Here is a 20781-nt window from a genome sequence, read left to right as displayed (position 1 = left end):
TCTTTGAATTTTCATTGGTGAAAAAGTTGTTTTGAAAAAGTTTATACTTTTTAAAATATTTAACTTTATTTATAAAATGTTTCTCTCATAGACAATGTATGGGATTTTATCTCTAAATCAACCTCACTTTTGCAGCCTCATTACTCTGGCATACTTTGTCGTAGAAACGTGATTTAAACTTTAGCTAGCTCACACGGCTGTGGACTTTTTCGTGGTTCAAACCGTATTCGAATATGTTACACGGTTTCTCCGATATCGCAGTTCAATCGCAGGCCGTATCGTCTAATTAGTGCGCCCTTAGAGTGCGGGGCCTCCTTGAGTAGAGTGTGGAAACTGAAATGCTTCACCTCGGAAATCTACCAAACAAATTGTCGTCCTGGCCAAAATATTCACTTTACACGGATGTTCTTTGGTCATTTTGTAGCCACACATGTCCTCTTTCACACAATGTAACCACCAAAGCACAGATACATACAGAATGTGAACTACGGCCTTTTAAGTGACACAAATACAGTCAAGCTGCCCATTGACCTCCATTGTATAATTCTTACGAGGAAAGTATCGTGAAGACAATTCTTAACTCGCTCTTATAACCACATTTTCGATCGTACCAACACCACCATCGCACATGTTGTACCTCAATGGCTCAGGCCACTCAAAGTGAAAAAAATATTTGCATTCGACTTTTACTTTTTGCGATAGAGCAATTTGTTCGGGCATAGGTTTTTCCCTATTCAGGCCCATTGAAATCTCCCAGTCATAGTGAAGCACTGTTTTACTCTCCCACAGCTGAGACATATAAGGGCTTAATTACAGGGCTGACATTAGAGTTACAAGATCTCAATGAGTTGCTCTGCGAAACCTTGTGAGCTTGTAGGTCTGCTATTTGTGCAGTCACAGACACACGCATGCATACGCACGCACGCACGCACGCACGCAGCTTGTAGATCTGCTATTTGTGCAATTAGGCTCTACACACAGAGTCACAGACACACGCATGCATGCACACGCACGCACGTGCACACGCACGTGCACGCGCACGCACACGCACACACACACACACACACACACACACACACACACAAAAACCCTGTCTTTTGCTTGCAGCATGCTACAGTCTTGCAATTTGCTCCATGGGCTTAGACCACCAATAGGAGCACGCTGTACTTAATTAATTGCTTAAGCCCCGCCCTTCTGTCTTCCCATTGGCTGGCCTTTACACAGCTCTAACTTTTGTTTGCAGCATGATACAGTCCTGACAATTTGTTTATGGACTTACACCACCAATAGGAACACTAATATAAACTTAAAAAATATATTTTTTTTAAACTTTTTTTTTTTAACTTTTTTTTTTTTAACTTTTTTTTTTTTAAACTTTTTTTTTTTAAACTTTTTTTTTTAAACTTTTTTTTAACTTTTTTTTTTTAACTTTTTTTTTTAAAAAACTTTTTTTTTAAACTTCTTTTTTTTTAAAACTTTTTTTTTTAAAACTTTTTTTTTTTAAACTTAAAAAAAAACTTAAAAATAAAAAACTTAAAAAAGAAAACTTAAAAATGAAAAACCAGTGTTCAGACTTGGTGGGTGGTCCCACAGACACAGCTATAACTTTATACATTGCGTTTTTAGCGAGCCCACGCAGTTTCTACAGGAACTGCTTTCTAGTTTCTTTCTTTCTTTTCTTTCTGTATAAACTTTATTTTGATGTGCTACTCCTCCCACAGTTTTTGCCGCACACACTTGAGCCATATGTCAAAACGACCGGCTTCATCGGGAATAGTGTGCTATCTCCTTGCTAAGACATCCGTTGTATAGTTTAATTGATATTAATTAATTAGTGGATTAAATTTCCCCATTGACATGAATGGGAAAATGCAAAAACTCACATTCAAGTATTTTTTCCTCTGAGTCTGTTGTGGCTACAGTTACAACACTTGGGGGGAAGGTTCATAATAATTACTAAAATTAATAACCTTATAAGTATATTGATCGGCCTCATGGTGGCGCTATAACAGCCCACTTTACGTTTTGCCTTCTAACTCTTGACCCGTAGGTCATAAAAACAAATTTATTTTTTCCCTGGATTCCTTGGGTCATGACGCATCTCCCCATATAGGCCACGCCCATTTGCGTCAGGATAGATTTTCCGCCATTTTGAATTTTGTTCAAAACACACTTTTGGATCCTCCACCTACAGATTTTGTCCAAATCGCACACAAATCGGTACAAATGATCTCTGGACCTATCCGATTAAAACAGCACAGTCAGAATTTTGATCTTCTGTATCGTTCGGCCGTAATCGTCTTCCGAAGTTAGTGGGAGGGGCCTATTTTACAAAAAATGCCACAATTCACGCACGGAATGTCCGATCCATCCCAAAGCTGAATCACATGTCGAGGGTGGCTTAATCAACGCAGAGCCAAAAGCAATTCCATTTTCATCCATAGGGGGCGCTACAATTGCAAAAACAATTACCCGTTTGTTGCAAAAACATGCTTTTGGGGGGGAAATCCCCTACGAATGACGTACGCATGATCACAAGGGTGACTTGACATTGTAATTGGCTGGCAAAATTACTGGGAGGGGCCTATATCAGCCAGTGAGGCAACCACACTTTGCAATTTCCCAGAATTGCTTCTTTCTAGTTTTAGTTGTCATAGCTTTGTTTCCAATTAGTTTTCCTCTGTGAGATAAGGTAGTCGAGGAACATTTTTCGTCGACGAAATCAACACTGAACTAAAGTTCAAGTTGGCTTTCCCATAACACAATTCATGAATTCAATAGGGAGGTGTAATTGTCCTCACTGCCCTTTTTGAATGTTCCACAGGCTTATGTCAGATCATGTAGACCCCCTCTCTGGAAGCTTTATTGTATTTTCTTTTTATTGAGAGAGATGGGGGAAGACATGCTGTAAAGGCCGTCGGGATCTGGAGTCGAACCCGCGGCACACTGCCAGACTGGATTACCAGCCAAGGTGCCTGGACCATTGAGCCAGCTTTATTGTATTTTAATAATCGCCGAATATTGGTTTGTGACACAGAACAAACACATACAGCCTTGAATCTTGGTGTAAACAGACCTCCATCCTGCATGGCAGGACGGAAGTCAAAAAGCTGAACAACAGAGCTCAGTGTGACACACTTCCTACTCCAAAGAGTGAGAGCGAAAGAAAACAAGAGTAGATTGAGGTCTTCAGAGGGATAGGAAATAACTTAAGAGTTTCAAGGACTATATACCGGTAGGTAGTCTAATTTATATCTGCACCATCGTGTAGAGTAGATGAAGTGTAAATTAGCCTCTTGGGCACTGGGCAGGGATGTTATTCCAAAACCACTCAGACACCGTACGTATGCAGTATAGGGCATAGCAGTGGGAGTGGTTTCACTGAAAAATCGGCCATTCATTATTTTATATTATTCAATTATTCTAAGCCTAGAATACAGCCATCCAGGATCTTGTTGAATCATGACCATAAACCTTTTTTGAGACTGTGAAAAAAAATAACATAAAAACCGCTCAACGGTTATTTAAAAGGGTATTTATTATGTAGTATGTCATATAATTAAATATTCAGAATTTTACAGAATCAAAGGTTTTATGGTCATGACTCACCAGGATCCTGGAGGGATGGATTCTATAGGTTTAAAATAATTAATATAAATATATTTTTTTAAATCTCTATGGGGGAAATGAATGGCGGATTTTTCAGTGGAACCAGAAAACCATGCCCATAGCTTGAATCCTGGCTGATCAGGTATTGATCTGGACATTGTTCATTTGCACTGTGCATCCATCACTCTACCAGTGGTTGTATACATTTATCTGTATTTGGCCGTGGTGGCCCACCTGAAAATATTCCGTGCCAGGGACCCCAGTCACCCCACACAAGATTTGTGTTCTTAAAATGTTTAAGAAATATTCAATATTTTTCACATTTCTTCAAGCTTTTCTGAAAATAGCAGACCTACAAGCTCCCCCCAACCCCCCCGCCGCCCCCTCTGTTGCTCTACCCAACAGAGCTTGTAGATCTGCTATTTTCACTAGATTGGGTCCCGGGGAGACATCAAATTTGTCTCTCTTGGATCACAGGGCTTAAAAAGTTTGGGAACCACTGCTCTGCCCAACTAATTTGTTTTTTTCTTTATTCTTCCTATGCCCTCCAACGACTAGTGCCCATGCCATCTGCAGGGTGCCATCTGGTGACGATGGCGTGATGGTGGGTGATTGAGTGGGTGCGAGCCCGCCTGCCTGCTGCGGTCCACACTGTTGTCGAGTCAGCTGCACTGCTATTGTTTGGATTTCCTGTGTTGTCTCCATGTCAGCATGCATACAAACAAGGTTTCTGAGTACAACATACTGTACGTTGCTTGTACAGGAGGTATTGGAGGAGCAATGTTCAAACTTGTTTTATAGCAAGATGGCTGTATTTAAGTGTCTGAAGTTTGTATCAAACTCCACCAGGGAACAAAAGTGAGAGTGCAGTACTGGAGTGGCAACACTCCTACCGTTCTCTTAGCAACAGCCGTGTGTGTGTGTGTGTGTGTGTGTGTGTGTGTGTGTGTGTGTGTGTGTGTGTGTGTGTGTGTGTGTGTGTGTGTGTGTGCACCAAAATACCATTCACCTCTTTTAAGCACCCAGTGCTTTGATCACAGATGTCTAATGTCTTCTGCCTTCCTCTATAGTTCAACAGAATGCCTCGATTGGAAAATATATTGTGTGGCACGTTTTCACTGAAAAACTAAGTACGGCCGTTTGTTGTTTGGAGCAGAGGGGTTTTGCTCAGACAGCGTGTCTAATTCTCGAGTGTGTGGGTATGTGTCCGGGTGTCTGTAATTGGGGATTTGGTTAGGGGCGGCAAGTATCTGTATTCACCCCACAAAAAACAACATTGCAACTGCTGCAGAATAGATGCCTGGTGTGTGCATGACATCATCATCATCATCATACGAAGTTATGGGGGAACGCCTACTGAGTGGCAAAAAACTACTTTTTGGCCTCGACAGCCCATAGCCTACATCCAAACAGAAATTTCACTTTGACACTTAATTGGACACTTTCGCTCTATATGCGGTTCAGTGGATCATATTCGGCGGAGGAAAACACAAAAAGTGGGAAGAGAAGTGGTGTGTGTGTGTGTGTGTGTGCGTGCGTGCATGTGTTTACAAAGGGCTGTACATATAAGCCAGGCATGGCAAAATTGTTGACATTACCAAAGATGTGTCCTCCTCTGTTGTGTTTTACAAAAATAATCCTGTGTGAAACCAGAAATGTTTAAATGCAATGACCCACATGTATTTTCAAACACAGCAATTGTCATTGTGATTGATCATTGAACAGCAGAGAGGTTTTCCTAATGGAAGTTGGCTGTGCTTTTGATTCAAGTTTGGAGGGAGCTTTCCTTACTAAACAAGTAAAATACCAACCAGTCCCACCCCAGTCCATTAGTATCCACAGGCTGCAGTGGTCAGAGGCATCGGCATAATGTAACATCAAGATGGACTTGAGAGTGCATAACTTTCCACTAACATCAGATTAAATAAATGTAACCTTTGGTTAAATCTCTCAAATCTTGGTTATTTTCTGAACAAGTTATCTCACTAATCAGTCATACATAGCCTACGTATGCCAAGTCACGTACACATTGTGTGCACATCACATAGGAAATGCAAAACCACTAAAGGCCTCAAGTGCACACACAACAGTCATTTCAACCAGCCAACATCATGTTCCTTCTTTAGGCAAATCAAGAGATAATATAATTTTAAGCCCGTAGCCTATATCCTAAAGTGAGCTGTCCAACATAAATTACGTTCTAATACATTTCCATACAGTATGTTAAATAACACACACACACACACACACACACACACACACACACACACACACACACACACACACACACACACACACACACACACACACACACACACACACACACACACACACACACACACACACACACACACACACACACACACACACGCGCAATGTATATTTATCTCTGCATAATCAAAAATACAGGATGGGTGTTAGCTGAAATGTTAGAGAACACAGAGTCATCATTACATGTTAAACATGCTTGGCTTCACAGTAGAATGCTTACAGAGCATGCTATAGGACCTGAAAATGGAAGAGATATCTTTTGATATGATCAAATCTACCATTCTGTCATGTCTACTTAATACTTATGTAGAGGACCCCTGTATACATGGCAACCAGTTTTTGATGTGGGACATTGTTGTTCATGACCATGATGATGAAACCAGATGGATAGATTACGTTTACATGGTAGAATCTGTAATATCTCTCTCTGACGCACGCACGCACGCACGCACGCACGCACACCTATAAGTTGCTCCTCAGTGTTCACTGGCCACACTTCTAACAAGACACTTCTCTGACTTACGTTTCTTCAACACATTGAAACAGGTAAGAATTATGTCATTTTATTGCCTTTATTATCTAGACATGTACAGTAATGATTGCTATCTAGAATTTAGAGCTATTTAAGCCATTAAGACTTGCATGAGGCCGATAACCGATTCTACTAAATCAATAGTTCTCAAACCTTTTCGTGGCAACGACTCCCAAGCTTATTATAAATCATCATTTTCAGACCACCCTTATCTGATTTTTGTTTTTTTGCTACCCCCACCCACAAAAATATATATATTATTATTTCTTTCACTTTCAAGTTCCAAAAATTGCACGTGTACAAGACGTTCTGTGAGCTTATACATCATCTATTTTTAAGAACCACAAGTTCTAAACCAACCAATCTAAATAATAAATAAATAAATCATCTTTCTGTATTCATCTTATACTCATCTTGCTGGACTAAAAGCAAGATGAGTATAAGATATACACATTGAGATTAGGCAACATACTTCCTATTTGGGCATGCCTGACACAGAACTCCATTATACAGTGTATAGGAATAAAGGGACACAGCGAGACAGATACAGAAATCTCCATATATGGGCATAAAAGGGACAGACGGATGGGTGGAACGGGTCCTCTGACACAGGTACAACGGGTATTGCATAGCTAGGTGGGGCATGGATCGTTACCAACTCGGTGCTCTACAGGCACTGGTCTAGTTATAACAACAAGTAAGGCGCACGAACGCGGGAAGCGAACGCAGCTCGTAAATTGCAACAACAATTAGAATAAAAACGTTTTTAAGTTTGTGTGTTACAGCTGCGCCCTCTGGTGGCGGGTGGGTGGTGTCACAGCGTGACACACAGACAGACAGACAGACAGATTTGCCTAGCTTCCATAGTAAGCTGCTCACTGCCGTCGCAATAATAATAATACATAGCATGCTAGAACAAATCATGTATGTTAATTGTTATGTCATTTTAGGTTTTAGAACGATGGCCATGACATCCTTTGACATGGTGGCCATGGTCATTTACAGCCTGGTCTTTGTGCTTGGCGTGTTGGGGAACGGCGTCGTCATCTGGGCGACGGGCTTCAGAATGAAGCGAAGCGCCAACACTGTCTGGTACCTCAGCCTCGCTCTGGCCGACTTCCTCGCCACGGTGTTCCTGCCCCTGAAAATCGCATGGACAGCTCTGGACAAACACTGGCCTTTTGGAACGTTCATGTGCAAAATGAGCGGTATCGTTTTCTACATGAACATGTACGCCAGCATCTACACGCTGGTGCTCATCAGTGTGGACAGGTGTGTATGTGTGGTGTGTCCAGTGTGGAGCCGGAACCACCGCACCGTCAGAAAGGCGTCCTGGGTGAGTATGGGTGTCTGGGTGCTGGCCGTGGCCCTCAGCCTCCCTTACTTCATCTTTAGGGACACACGGCCCTCCGGTGACAGGGTCCGGTGCTACGCCAACTATGCACTCACCGATGACTACAGAAACCGTACAGCCGAAGAATTGAAGTTGCATAAATTTCGATTTGGGGTCATGACCATCACTTGCTTCCTCGTGGGATTCGTGCTCCCTTTCACCGCCATCGTCTCCTGCTATTCCGTCATCATCTACCGGCTCAGGAATAATCGCTCACTGGCCAGCCAATCAGGTCGCTCCTTCAAAATCATAGCAACTGTTATTGCCGCGTTTTTCCTGTGCTGGGCCCCCTTTCACATCATGAATCTGATTCGTATTGCAAATCACCTGGTGACAGAGTACAGCGAAACACTAAGTCTTGTGCTCAGCGTCGGGATCCCCCTAACCTTCGCCCTGGCGCTTCTCAACAGCTGCCTGAACCCGCTGCTGTACGTGTTCATGGGTCAGGATCTCAAGGACGTGTTCCGCAGGTCCATCCTAAAGGTTCTGGAGAAAGCCTTCGCTGAAGACCTGCCTCCTCAGAGCAACACTGCCACAGACCGAGCAGTCACCCGTCAAAAGACTGCCTTGTCTGAGACACTGCTTTAGGGATGTCTTTGAATATACTTTAACGTGATAGTTCACACCCAAAATGACTTTTTTTCCTAAAGCCAATAATTTGAATAGAATTTGACAAAAAAAAATATATATACATATATATACGAATTCAAGTCTCCATGGGGTGAGTAATCGATAGAGAAAAAAAAGTAATTTTGGACGTGAACTACGCCTTTAATAAAATGCCTTTTCTTCTCAAAGCTTGAAGCCATGTTGAAAAGTTAGATTTTTAATTTATTTTTAAGGAGATCCCCAGGCAGACCAAGGACTAGGTGTGGGGGGATTACATCTCCACACTAGCCCGGCAACGCCTGGGGATCCCCCAGAATGAAGTTACTAATGCTGCTCTGGAGAGGCAAGTCTTTGCTGGAACTGTTGCCCCCGCGACAAGCGGATAAGCGGTTGAAGATGGACGGATGGATGTTTTGTTTTTAGTACGAGACAGTATTTTTTGGTGGTTCTTTGACATGCATCATTAATGTTTGATGTTTCTCCCTGCTCTCCTCCTTTTGTTTCTTCTCCATTTATGAATAACATGGAGCTTTTGCAAAAATAATGTTTCACCAACTTCTTTACATATATTAAAGAGTGAATGGAGCTCTAGAACGCCTCATTAGAGCGTGCCATGTGGTAAGAGCTATACAAAAGTAAATAATGGTCCTGTGACACATAAATCAGAGATTGTACAGTAGGATTATGAGTTCGTACTGAACTGAAAAAGCACCCATCACCATCTCACATTCTGTAGCATCATCCAAATACACTACTGTAATCAAATTGGGTGCATGCTTTTCAACTGCAAGTATGGAAAGTCGACCTCCACCTAGTGGTATGATGCAGAATAGCATACAGTACAACTACTTGATAAAGCACACAAAGAATACAACACATATTCAATGCCTGTACTGCCTCTTTCTCAATTTAAAGCAAAATGTGATGATTTGGATACTAGGGCCCGGAATTTGGATTTTGCCATAATAATATGACGATTTCAAATGCCAAGAAATATCAGATCTACAAGCCATCTAGTGACATGTTGTGAGACTTGTAGTTTCGCTATCGTCAGCGCATATCACCACCACAACCAGTGGTGGAAAGTAACAAAGTACATCTACTTAAGTACTGTATACATTTGAGTGTATTTCAAAAGTATTTCAAATGTTATGTACTTTCACTTCTACGCCACTACATCTCAGAGGCAAATATTATACTTTTACTCCACAACAATTATTTTAAAACTTTACAAACTAGTTTGTCGCGATGCGACAAACTAGTTTGTCGCGATGCGACGCATTGTGAGCTTGTAGATCTGAATTCAGGACTTTTACTTGTAACAGAGTATTTCTATATTGCAGTATATTGATACTTTTTATACGACAATATGTCACCTCTACACACTTGCTCCATCTCACCCTTACTGGTTTCAAGTTTCAGTTTATCTCATATGCATGTCCAGACTTGTGATTTGTGAATTAATTAAATGTCTAGCCTATAATCAATCCAAATCACACAACATAAGACTGTTAGTGTTAAACAGTGGTGGAAAAAAACCCAATTGTTTAACTGAAGTAAAAGTATCATACTGCAATGTAGAACTAGTGCGTTACAAGTAAAAGTCTGGAATTCAAAATGTACTTGAATGTACTTTCCACCGGCTAGGCTTTTCTTTCATGAATGAAAAAAGGGAAAGAACACTCAAACGTGGGAACTTTTACAATGTACAAGTTTATTTTTAATGAACTCTTCAGTGGTTTGTAGTCACAGCACAGCTTGCATGTATGAAGCCACACATCTATTTTACAAGATGGAGAAATTTTAAAAAGGAAAAATTAACAAAAAAAAAGAAAAAAAGAAAAAAAAATCTAAACCAAAGAATAGATGGTCAGCAGTTCATCTGCAGCGACATTTTTTTCTTTACTCTTTTACTAAAATATTCTTCAAAAGGCCACTGAAATGCATAAAATGTGTGTTTCGGGATGCATGGACTATATGAGGGTGGCAAGTCGTTTTTAACCTGACATCAAAGACTCCTCACATGGCGTTGACAGTGCATGTAGACGTGGTAAAAATGGACTGGGTTAGCGATAACCTAAGATTTCTTTTAGTGACAACACCTTGGCTATAATACTACAGCTTTAAAAAAAAGAAAGAAAAAAGAACATAAAAGAAAAAGGAAATGAACAGCACTCTTCCAAAGATACAATGTGTGAAATGTAGTGAAGCAATTATATTATTTTATCTCACAATTATGTGAACACTTTATTTTTAAAAACTGAAAAAAAAGAAAAAGAAAAAAAAAAAGCACTGAACACCGCCAGCCATTCCCTCTAAGAGAGGCTCTAATGTATACCAATGTCTTTAGACTATTAAAAAAAAAGTGTTTTTTTGTTTGTTTTTGAAATTATAATAACACACCTTTTTGTCCTCTGGAATTTGTATACTTTTTAATAGTAACAGACGGGAACCATAAACGCATGCCATGTGCTGGTCTCAAACAATACATACAGGTATATATACAGCATCACTCAGTACCTGCTAAAAACAAAGTGAGGAATACAGAATATAAACCGACTACACTACAAAACAGAACCACTTAAACCCCACACTTAGTTGACTGGATTGCTCCTCAGGGCTCTATACTAGGCCCCGCTCCTGTTTCTTGCCTCTATGCTAAATGTTCGTTTAGCACCCAGAATAGGGATGTTAGGGTTCAAGTGGTTAAAAAAAAAAAAAAAAAAAAAAGAGGCTGGAGTTTGGGGGGTGATGGAAGAGTGGAGACCTCTACTGCTGATGGACTCATCATTAAAGCATTTGTTTTTAAAGAAATAAATGCATATTGCACATACAGTGAAAGCTTAAATTCCACCAGGTCCACCTCGTTCTGTAAAAAGCGAGAATTAATGTTCCCTCTTGGAGGAAGACACACAGAAGCACAGGAATGGAGAGGGTGGGTGTTTAGATATATATATAGAGAGAGAGAGAGAGAGAGAGAGAGAGAGAGAGAGAGAGAGAGAGAGAGCGAGCAAGGGAGAGGCCTGTGTTTGTGCATGGGTGCGTGCGTGCCCTGCTGGCGATGTTTAATGGAGGGCAGGAAACAGGGGGAGGAGTGACCGATCACTGCACAAAGATAGGGCAGCCAGGACACAAACCTTAACACACACACACAAACACACACACGGGGCACAAACTGGCACTTTTTTAAGGGGGAAAACAAACGGGATTGAACAGGGAACCCCCGCACAGCACTGGATAGGAAGAGGAGCAAAATAAATCTTAATTAAATTAAATTAAAAAATAAAGGAAACAAATAACAATGACATCGATTAAGAGATCGTGGCACAAATAAAATCAGTTGTTGGATCATAACCATGACAGCCGATTGATGCGTGTGTTTCTCCTTTTTTATGTACAACTAAAGCCCAATTTGTACTTTGTCATATGGCCGTGGTACTCGCCCAATATCTGCTATATTTGGTGAGCGACACGGCCACGCGACAAATTATAAATTCTGCTCAAAGGCGTATTGGTTAAATAGTTATATTCAGGTGATTGCGCCCACATCATGCTTTTTTCACTACCCTTTTCCTCTTGCCGTGTAAACTCAGTGGTTCCATCTGGACCGCAGTCACAGAATCAAGTGGATTAAAATCTATCGGGCGGCAGAGGCATGGCTGGACACGCGTTTTCAACGAACCAACGAATGAAGGAAGGAGGGGGATGCTGCGGTGGAAGAATGTAGGGAGCAAATACAGCCAACCTGACCTATACTTAATTGCGTGCCCGCATCGCACATCAAAGCGGATCTACAAGCTCACAACTGTGCCATGGCACATTGTGTAAATCAGCCGTTTCCAGTGCACGACACGCACAAGCAACTACAGTCAAGTAAAAACTCAGGCGTAAGAGTTGGAGAGGGAGTGGGGGTCAGGGGGGGGGGGCGAAAATAAACGGAGTCTCGTCTCTGATGTCTGTTGCAATTAATAACTAAATGTGCAATTCCATTAGTCACTGTCATGAGGAAGTGGGGGTGCAGAGGACATGGGGGGTAGGCGGTGGTGGTGGGGGGGGTCTTGTTCTACTTGGAAAGCTTGCTAATGACTCGAATGAGGGCTCCGTTCTCATCTTTTAGTCTCTGGTTGTCTGCTTTCAAGTCTGGTAGCGTCTGAAAGAGAGAACAAAAACAAAAGGGGTGGGGGGGAGGAAATGGCTTTAGATGGGGTCTCGAGTACAGATGCCAAAGGTAAATCCAGTTTATTTATATTTTTTTACAAAACGTGTTAATTGCAATTTTGCAGCATGTGTCAGCAATCTCAGACCAGTCACACAGCCGTCTTCAACCATTGCAACCTTTTTTCTTTTTTACAATTAATTAGCCCTTCGCCAAGTCCCTCCCCAACCCGTCCTTTACCAATATTGACGTTAGCAACGGTTACTAAGAGAGGATTTATGGCACGCTTTCCTTCTCACCCATTGCGATGCATGTAAAATGACTGATGGATTTCTCTATATAAATAATCGATCATTTCAGTAGTAAGAGCATCAAAATGTCTTCTGAATCTAGTCAACCTGGCCTGCAGTAGGCTATGCACTGGACAAATGTGCATGACATTATTTCAATAAATAGAAACACGAGGACATGTTAAGAGGGAGAAACTATCCAACTCAATCAACTTAAGCCCGTCCGACAGGAGTTTTTATGCAATGCACATGACTACGGTGATTAGTATTACGACTCACCCATCCAGGTGACGACTCCTCTCTTAGTAACCGTTGCTAACGTGCCAATTGGACAAGGACGGGTTGGGGAGGGACTTAGCGAAGGGCTAATTGCATTCTTGTTCCAAAAAAAAAAAATCGGGAGAGAGAAAAGAAGCGGACACACCAACAAGGCCTACAGAGCCATGCAGGATCAGGATGGCTACTCACTGGCAGCCACAAAAACAAATCAAATCAAAAAACACTGCCAGATCAGCCTCACTCAACTCCTTTGATCCGCACAAAGTACGCCAATAGGCCATCTCGCAGTATCCACCACGTAGATACTGGCAGCACCTGGGCTTGGCTGATGATGCAGGCAATTGCAAAGGAATCCGTTTTTTTTGTGCGTTGAACTTCAAAAAGCATAATGGGTGGACATCTACGCTTGTTTTTTATTTTTTTTAGATAGCTGTAACGGGCTCTATGCACACATGCCATTTTGGAAAGAACTTCCTTATTGCTGATACTAATTAAGGTTCTGTTCCATTCTGTTTAAACAGAGCCAGTGGGTCTCAAAGTGTCCTTGAGTGTGTTCCAAATGGCCCAGTACGGGTGTGTAACTCTGAGAGTGTACAAATGGAACCAAATGAATCCCATTTGTACACCGAGTTATGGGGGTCCTTGAAATTAAAAAGTTTGAGCACTACTGCACAGTGCACACACTGTGGAACAGAGCCTTAGTATCATCGGTAACATCTCTGTGTGCAAACTGTGCATAGAGCCCATTGCCAATGTGTTGGGTCACAGTACTCATAAAAGGTTTGTGAACTTGTCTAATGCATATGCCTGCTTGATGTTATCACTCACGGCATGAAACTTTTACAATCTGAACTGCTGTATCAGTCCAGAAGACCACGTTGAATTACTCCACAAAAGCATACCGGCGATAAACATTTAAATCACTCATATCAGTGTTCATATCATTGTTCATTTTACCATACAATTCAAAGCGGTTAATGCACTGTGAAGCATAAATTGCTAATAAAGTACTAATTATTTTAAATTTAGGTGCCCTATTGGCCGTCAAACACTATAGAGAGGGTTTCACAAAACGGTCTTAAAACTGGGTCAAAATGTAAAAAAAACCCCCAAAAAAACCCACTTCATGCAAATAAGCCAGAACAAGCCAAACTGAACCAGTGCACTCCCTTTCAGAGGCATCAAGACTAGGACCTGTATGACAAGGGACACTTTCCTTTACAGTACTTAGAAAAATGTGTTTGAACTTCGTGCAATGGACCCGTTTCACAGACTAAAAACGAATGCTTGGAATGGATTCAGAATCATGAAAAGAACCCCATAGTTTGACACGTTTCATGCCCCTTAAAGCATAATGAAATTTAGAATTCTTTATAGATTGTTAACACCTTGGAGGCGCAAGACGGAGATCACCGTCAAGTTCAAGTGCACGGTCAGTTGCCCGAGACGGAGATTGATAAAAACGACGGAGATTAATGATATCAAAACCGGTCGCATCGCTCCACAGCCTAGGAGCGCTTGTTGCCCAATCCTCGGTGTTGCACAACAGTGACACGTCATCGAAAATGTTCCCTGCCCGTTTAGTGGACGACAACGAAAATCTTAAAACGAGTTTAGAAAGTTATGGCACGTCTGTGAAAAGGCTCCATTTACTGTAATACTGTGTAATTGAAAACATAACCAACCACCATTGTGTGTGTGTAAATAAAATGCATATACCGTAACCAGTCAAATTGGGTACGAGTAAAATACCTGCAAGTCTATGCTGATAACTCACCTGGCATGACTCCCTACTTAACTGTATACACAATATTTAACACCATTACCTATGGTAGCATTTCTGTGTATGCCTTCAAACCCAGTAAAACTTTGGAAATGTGTACTGTATAATAAGGAGAGTGCCCTGTCAGCAAACACCAAAAGAAACCACCCTCCCCAATCTGAAAACCAGGAGGTCTGGGGAGGCAGGGCAAGGGGGGCGAGGGGGGGTGCCAGTTAAGAAGGGAGGAGAATCAAAATCACGGTGGTTTTGGGCGGCTGGACACCTGCCTGTCTATGGATGCGGGGCGGTGCAGAAATGGAGCATGAGAGAAGGGGTAAGGTTGGTGGGGGGAGAGACGTGAGGAGGAGAAGAAGAAGAAGGAGGTGTAGGAAGAAGAGGAGGTGGTAGAGGCTGACTGACGGACGGACGGAGCGGGGCGTGGCTTTAGAGGTCGACGGAGGGCAGGTGGTGGCTGCAGGCGATGGGCTGCTGGGAGAGCTTAGCCACCACGCGGGCCAGGGCCCGGTTCTCTGCCTGCAGCCTCTCTTTAACCTGCCGCAGGGTCTGAACCTGCTTTACCTGGGGGAGGTTCTGCAGGAAAAAAAACAACAAAGAAAGGAAGGAAGGGAAAAACACCACACACACACACAACAACATGAGGAGGAGGAGGAGGAAGAAGGGGGTGTGGAAGGGAGGAGACAGTGGAAGGAGAGAGAGAAAAGAAAGAGAAAATGGAGGAGGAAAATAAGTAGTAAGGGGTGAATGTTATGAGCGTTTGCAGGAAAAGAAACGGAAAACGATTCGGGGAGACAGACGGAGGAGGGGAGAGGGACGGTTAGAGATAGCACAATATAAATGAATAGGGAAGGAAAGAGAGAGGAGGAGGGAAAACAGAAAAGAAAGAAAGAAGAAAGATTGTTAGAATAATGGGGAGAGAGAGATTGGAAGACTGAAGGAGTGATAAGAGCCCTTTGGGCTGCTGCGTGTCGGGAGAGATTTTCCTCTGGGCTAGCAGAGGTGAATAGAAAAGGGAGAGCGATAAGATCAAAGTAGCTGCTGCCCACGACCTAAAAATGAACGCACTGTACTACGCTATCCTACGGCTGGGAAGGACACGACCTAGAAATGAATGCACTGTACTACGTTACCTACGGCTGGGAAGGACACGACCTAGAAATGGACGTACTGTACTACGTAATCCCACTGCTGGGAAGGACACAACCTAGAAATGAACGTACTGTACTACGTTATTATCCCACTGCTGGGAAGGACACCACACGGTGACCATTCAACAGCTTCCCCCACCCGTTTACCAGAAAAAGAACATTCAAGTGGACGTCTCTTTAAAAACGGCTTAAAGATTAAGCTGGTAGCACAGATTATAATGGGTGATCCGATCTGAATTCCCTCTTTTTGTTTTTTTACTGGCCCGACTGCACCATATCTGCTAATACTAATATAAAGGCTTAACTCTTTGACTGCTCTCGCCGTAATTGATGTAATAAATCACAATGTCGATTCTTACCGTTGACGTAATTTGAAGTTTGTCATTGATTCAGACACTACATTTACATCACTGCCGTAAAGCAGCATTCCCCTGTCGCTAGGTAACGTTTTTTTTCTTTCGGAATTGAGCCGAGGATTGCGGTGATTGATCAAAACGGGGGATGTTTAGCGCTCAATACTAAATCGTCGCTACCTCGTGTTTTCAATATGAATGCTTCTGAAGAATGATAAAAGGATGTTTAGCCGATTAGCGATTTTGGCTATAGCCAACTTAGCTAAGGGGTCAAGTGAACCAGGAGGGTTTTCAAAGTAGAAGCAGCGTGTAAGCAGCGGCAGTATGAAACAGCGCCAGAGTTTCATGGCGGCATTGAGGAGTCTTATGGCCAACAGTCTTATGGACCGACAGATGTCAGGAACCATGCTAAAAGTTTGCTAAATTCAGCCGAAAGGGCCAATTTTGCCAAACAGCTGCACTGACCTTTATAAATAGAAGAAAGAAAGTAATAACATCCCCATATCGCACCTTACAACTGCACACATGCAACACTCGATAAACACTTGATGTGTCGTCCAGAGATGTTACCTTGAGTTCCTCCTCCATCTCAGAGATCTTCCTTTCTAGAGCTCTTCTTTCCTGTGGGACAGAGGACAACAGATATGAACCCTTGCTTTACTTCTATAGAAACCAATCCCACAATGAATGACGCTCTATACACTGCCCTATGCAGACACGTGAGATGGTGCTCTATACACTGCCCTATGCAGACACGTGAGATGGTGAGGCTCTATACACTGCCCTATGCAGACACGTGAGATGGTGCTCTATACACTGCCCTATGCAGACACGTGAGATGGTGAGGTGGTACGCTCTATACACTGCCCTATGCAGACACGTGAGATGGTGAGGTGGTAGCCATTTGCGCACACACACGTGAACACACACATGATGGTGAGGTGCCTGCAAGCCACAACCAGGCAAAGTGATTTTAACAACCTCTTTAAAAAGTTAAAATGATGTTATGTCTGCCACTGGTAGTGGAGTAATGGATGGTGTTTGGAATAGCGGGCCGAGTTAATGAAATGGCTCAGACATCAGGGTTGGAATGGTCAACTGGATGTACAATAGATTGTCAGGGAAAGAAGAAAGGTGGTACAATGATAAGATATGCCTTTATGTTAGAGCACGGACATCAAGCCGTAATCGTGCGATAATCTATGTGGTTAATGTATAATTGTGTTACAGCTAAGGTGTTACAGATATATAGATTTCAGCCACCATCAACTATGATTACGAAAGGAAAAAGTATGTCAAGATGAATGTACAAAACACACATGCCAGAGTACTTTAACAGTGAGTGCACAATTCCTTATTCGTCTACTGCCTGCACACGCACGCACACGCGTGCTGCAGCACACACTCAAAAAAACAAAAAGTACAAAAAAAAAAAGACAGGCTTGACAAGTGGTGACCACACGTTGCCTTGAAGTTTGGTAAAAAGAAACTACATGTGAGAGAGAGAAGGCGCTGGGTGTTTTGGGAGCATGTTGTTTTCCCTCCACCCCCAGCAGGTACAAGAGGATTTGTGACACGACAGCCAAACAGCAGAGAGGACTGGCATTAAAAAAACAACAACAGCTCTTGTTTAGAGAGGATCATACCGCCACCCAGATGAAATTGGGGCCTGCTTGTTACCTTCAGACATAAATCCATTAGCATAATGTTACAATACTGTTCCAGCAGTAAGAGGTCATACTCCAGGGCAAAACAATGGGAAAGGGCATCTATGAGCTCAACTTTCCCCAATCTACAAGCCTTGAAGAAAGAATATATATATTTTGATATTGCAGGCAAATAACCCCTGTCAAACTACATTCAACAGGGTACATGTTTGTTATTCATGGGTTTGGACCAAATGTTTTATAACAATTGTGTCAAAACAAAAAGTGGCATATGATGAGTTTATCGCTCTTACCCTTTTCTCCATCTCAAGTTGCGACCGGTCAGCGTAGCGTTCCTGCCTCTGCGAAAGGGAGAAAAAACAGTTTGTGATACAAGGACTATTCCCTGGTCTTCAGAAATGTAAGACCCGAGACCAGATTCTACAAATGTCTTCTAAATCATGAGTTTTCTGAAAAACCCTATGTTTCTATATCAGTGGGTCTCAAACTATTTCATGTTCAAGGACCCCCAAACATTATAAGTAATTGGCCGTCGACCCCCCATCTGAAAATATGTTGTGTCCCCCCCCACCAGAAGCAAATATTTGAGTTAAAAACGTACGGTGTGAAAGAATATATATTCAAAGATTTGCACCACATTTTCACGATTAAAAAAAAAAAAAAGCAGATCTACCAGCTCGTAGCGCGGCACCATATGAGCTTGTAGATCTGCTATTTTTCCAACAGCTAAAGTTAAAAAATAATTGTTAAAATGGTTGAAAGCTAAGGCGACACAGATGAGTTCCAGGTCTCTTAATGGGTGAACCCCCAGGTACAAACGAGGACCGTTGTGTGTACCTGTGTGGCTTTCTCCAGCTGTAGCTTCATGTCCGCCAGCTCCAGGTCAGTGTCACGTAACTGGGCCTTCAGCTTCTCGTTTTCAGCTAAAATCTGCTCATAGAGCTACAGAGACGTACAGAATAAAGCAAAAAATTAAATATCATGACTGAAAGTTAAAATGATGTTTAGCGGTATTCTAAAGATAATCTAGACCCATGTTGTTGCTGCCGTTCCACATACAGCCAACCAGTGGAATAAATCACAGATTGAGGCATGCTTTTATTACATTTCTGAGACCACTCGTTCATGTTTATGGAAGATGGATTCTGTTGCTAGTTTTATCTAAAATGACTAATGACCAAAAATAGCCTATCTACAAGTTGTGAGCTTGTAGATAGGCTAATTTCGGTGGGCAACATGCTTTATAGAAGACATGCATGGGCTTCCATGGAATGCGAATGGCTGAAATCAGTCGTGGCGATTGGAGAACTTTAATCCATGGGATGAAGGAAACAACAGCACATGTTGTCAAAGTGGTACACCTTAGAGGACAGCCTCATCGACATGCAACGCTCCACTCGCTGACATTTTGTTAGGCTGAAGGTAGAGTGGCCATCTTAGAATCCGACAAGTTCCCGGTTCGATCCCTCCACGGGAATGTGTGTGTGTGTGGGGGTGGATAACGCTTCATACAATTTAGGCATTTAGCAGACTCTCTTAATCCAGAACAACACATGGCAATATATCAAATGAAAAGATAAGAAATAGTCATCAATAATCATAAGGAAGCATAGAGTGCTATGTCTACATAAAATGCTATGTAGATTACAAAAGTTTAGCCTTTGCATACGCCTGTAAGGTCATCGAGGCTAGGGCAAGTGCTAAGGCAAAGTGCTACGGGCTAATACAAATACATATACACACTACACAGACATAACAAGATAGACGCCTCCTTCGGCTCTGGGGCGTGTGTATCTCGAGAGTAGGAATTGAATTGATAAGTCCCGGAAGAAATGCGCTGTGATTGGTCAGTAGTCACTTGAGTGGCAGCGACGCAGCGTGAACTTCCGCACTTCCACTTGACCTCCGCCTAATGCTGGAGACACATGGCTCCAACGAACTGTAGAGGCCAATGAGGCATCTTTTTTTTTTATATACTGTATCTATACACCTGCATATACGTACATATATAAAGGCACCATTCTATTCTCCATTTTCCTAAATAAAGGCATACCTTCTTATAGTCAGTGGTGTCATCTCTTTCCAGCTTGCTGGAGTATGGCCTCCGTCCCTCGCGGTAGCCACGGCTGAATTGAGCTTCGATGGGGTCCGAGGATGAAGTACTGCTCTCGTGTCTGAAACGAGAGTGGAGAAAGGACCTCGACGTTTAGCCTTGTAAACTGTGGAAAAACCGAGTGGGTTTCAAATAACACCTGTAGAGTGATAGTGTTGGAATAGTGAGTTATTATTATTTATTTATTTTTAGCGGTGCACATCGCTCCAAGGACTGTCCCTATGTGTCTATGCATGTCTGTCTGTGTGGTATGAACAGCTGCAATACCGCTGGGTGACCTAAAGTAGCACTGTTGAGCAGCCTACAGGGCCTTTCACACTGACCACTACTGTATAACAATAAAGGTATAACAGTACAGTGCAGTAACTAGTATTACAATAAAAGTATAGTTGCACCGCTCAGTTAGTGCGGGTGTGATTTTCTTACACCATTGTAAAAGTACAGTAAGAGAGAGGTAATAATATGGGCATCAACATACCTGGACAGACGATCGCTCTGAAAGAGAACAGAAACAGAATGTGAGTTTTCTTACCCTTAGATGGTGTGCAAATGTGGCACTCCGAGTTGCAAGCCCCACATCA

At 42.3% G+C, this 20781-nt stretch overlaps 2 protein-coding genes across 4 annotated transcripts in view; one reads left to right on the top strand and one right to left on the bottom strand.

The window, feature by feature from the left end:
• Positions 1-7373: 7373 nt before the first annotated feature.
• LOC306916731 (chemerin-like receptor 1) lies at positions 7374-8393 on the top strand (the record flags this gene model as incomplete). The annotated part of the gene is made up of 1 exon (XM_079494749.1): positions 7374-8393. The coding sequence occupies one exon, from the start codon at positions 7374-7376 to the stop codon at positions 8391-8393; it is 1020 nt and encodes a 339-aa protein (XP_079350875.1).
• Positions 8394-10108: 1715 nt separating this feature from the next.
• The window catches only part of ppp1r12a (protein phosphatase 1, regulatory subunit 12A), a 95158-nt gene continuing 84485 nt past the window's right edge, over positions 10109-20781 (bottom strand). The window contains exons 21-27 of one of the 3 annotated variants that reach the window (XM_079494094.1): positions 20679-20695; positions 20141-20261; positions 18925-19029; positions 18381-18428; positions 16991-17041; positions 15189-15492; positions 10109-12564 (exon numbers count right to left, since the gene is read on the bottom strand). In XM_079494094.1, coding sequence (XP_079350220.1) covers positions 15346-15492; positions 16991-17041; positions 18381-18428; positions 18925-19029; positions 20141-20261; positions 20679-20695 — 489 coding nt within the window. In that variant the 3' untranslated portion in view covers positions 10109-12564; positions 15189-15345. Of the gene's footprint in view, positions 12565-15188; positions 15493-16930; positions 17042-18380; positions 18429-18924; positions 19030-20140; positions 20262-20678; positions 20696-20781 lie in introns of all 3 variants that reach the window. The other 2 variants (XM_079494095.1, XM_079494096.1) reach the window with 2 other exon arrangements.

Source organism: Electrona antarctica (assembly GCF_951216825.1).
Source record: "Electrona antarctica genome assembly, chromosome: 23".
NCBI classification, from domain to species: Eukaryota; Metazoa; Chordata; class Actinopteri; order Myctophiformes; family Myctophidae; genus Electrona; species Electrona antarctica.
This window is presented reverse-complemented; position numbering and strand designations above follow the sequence as displayed.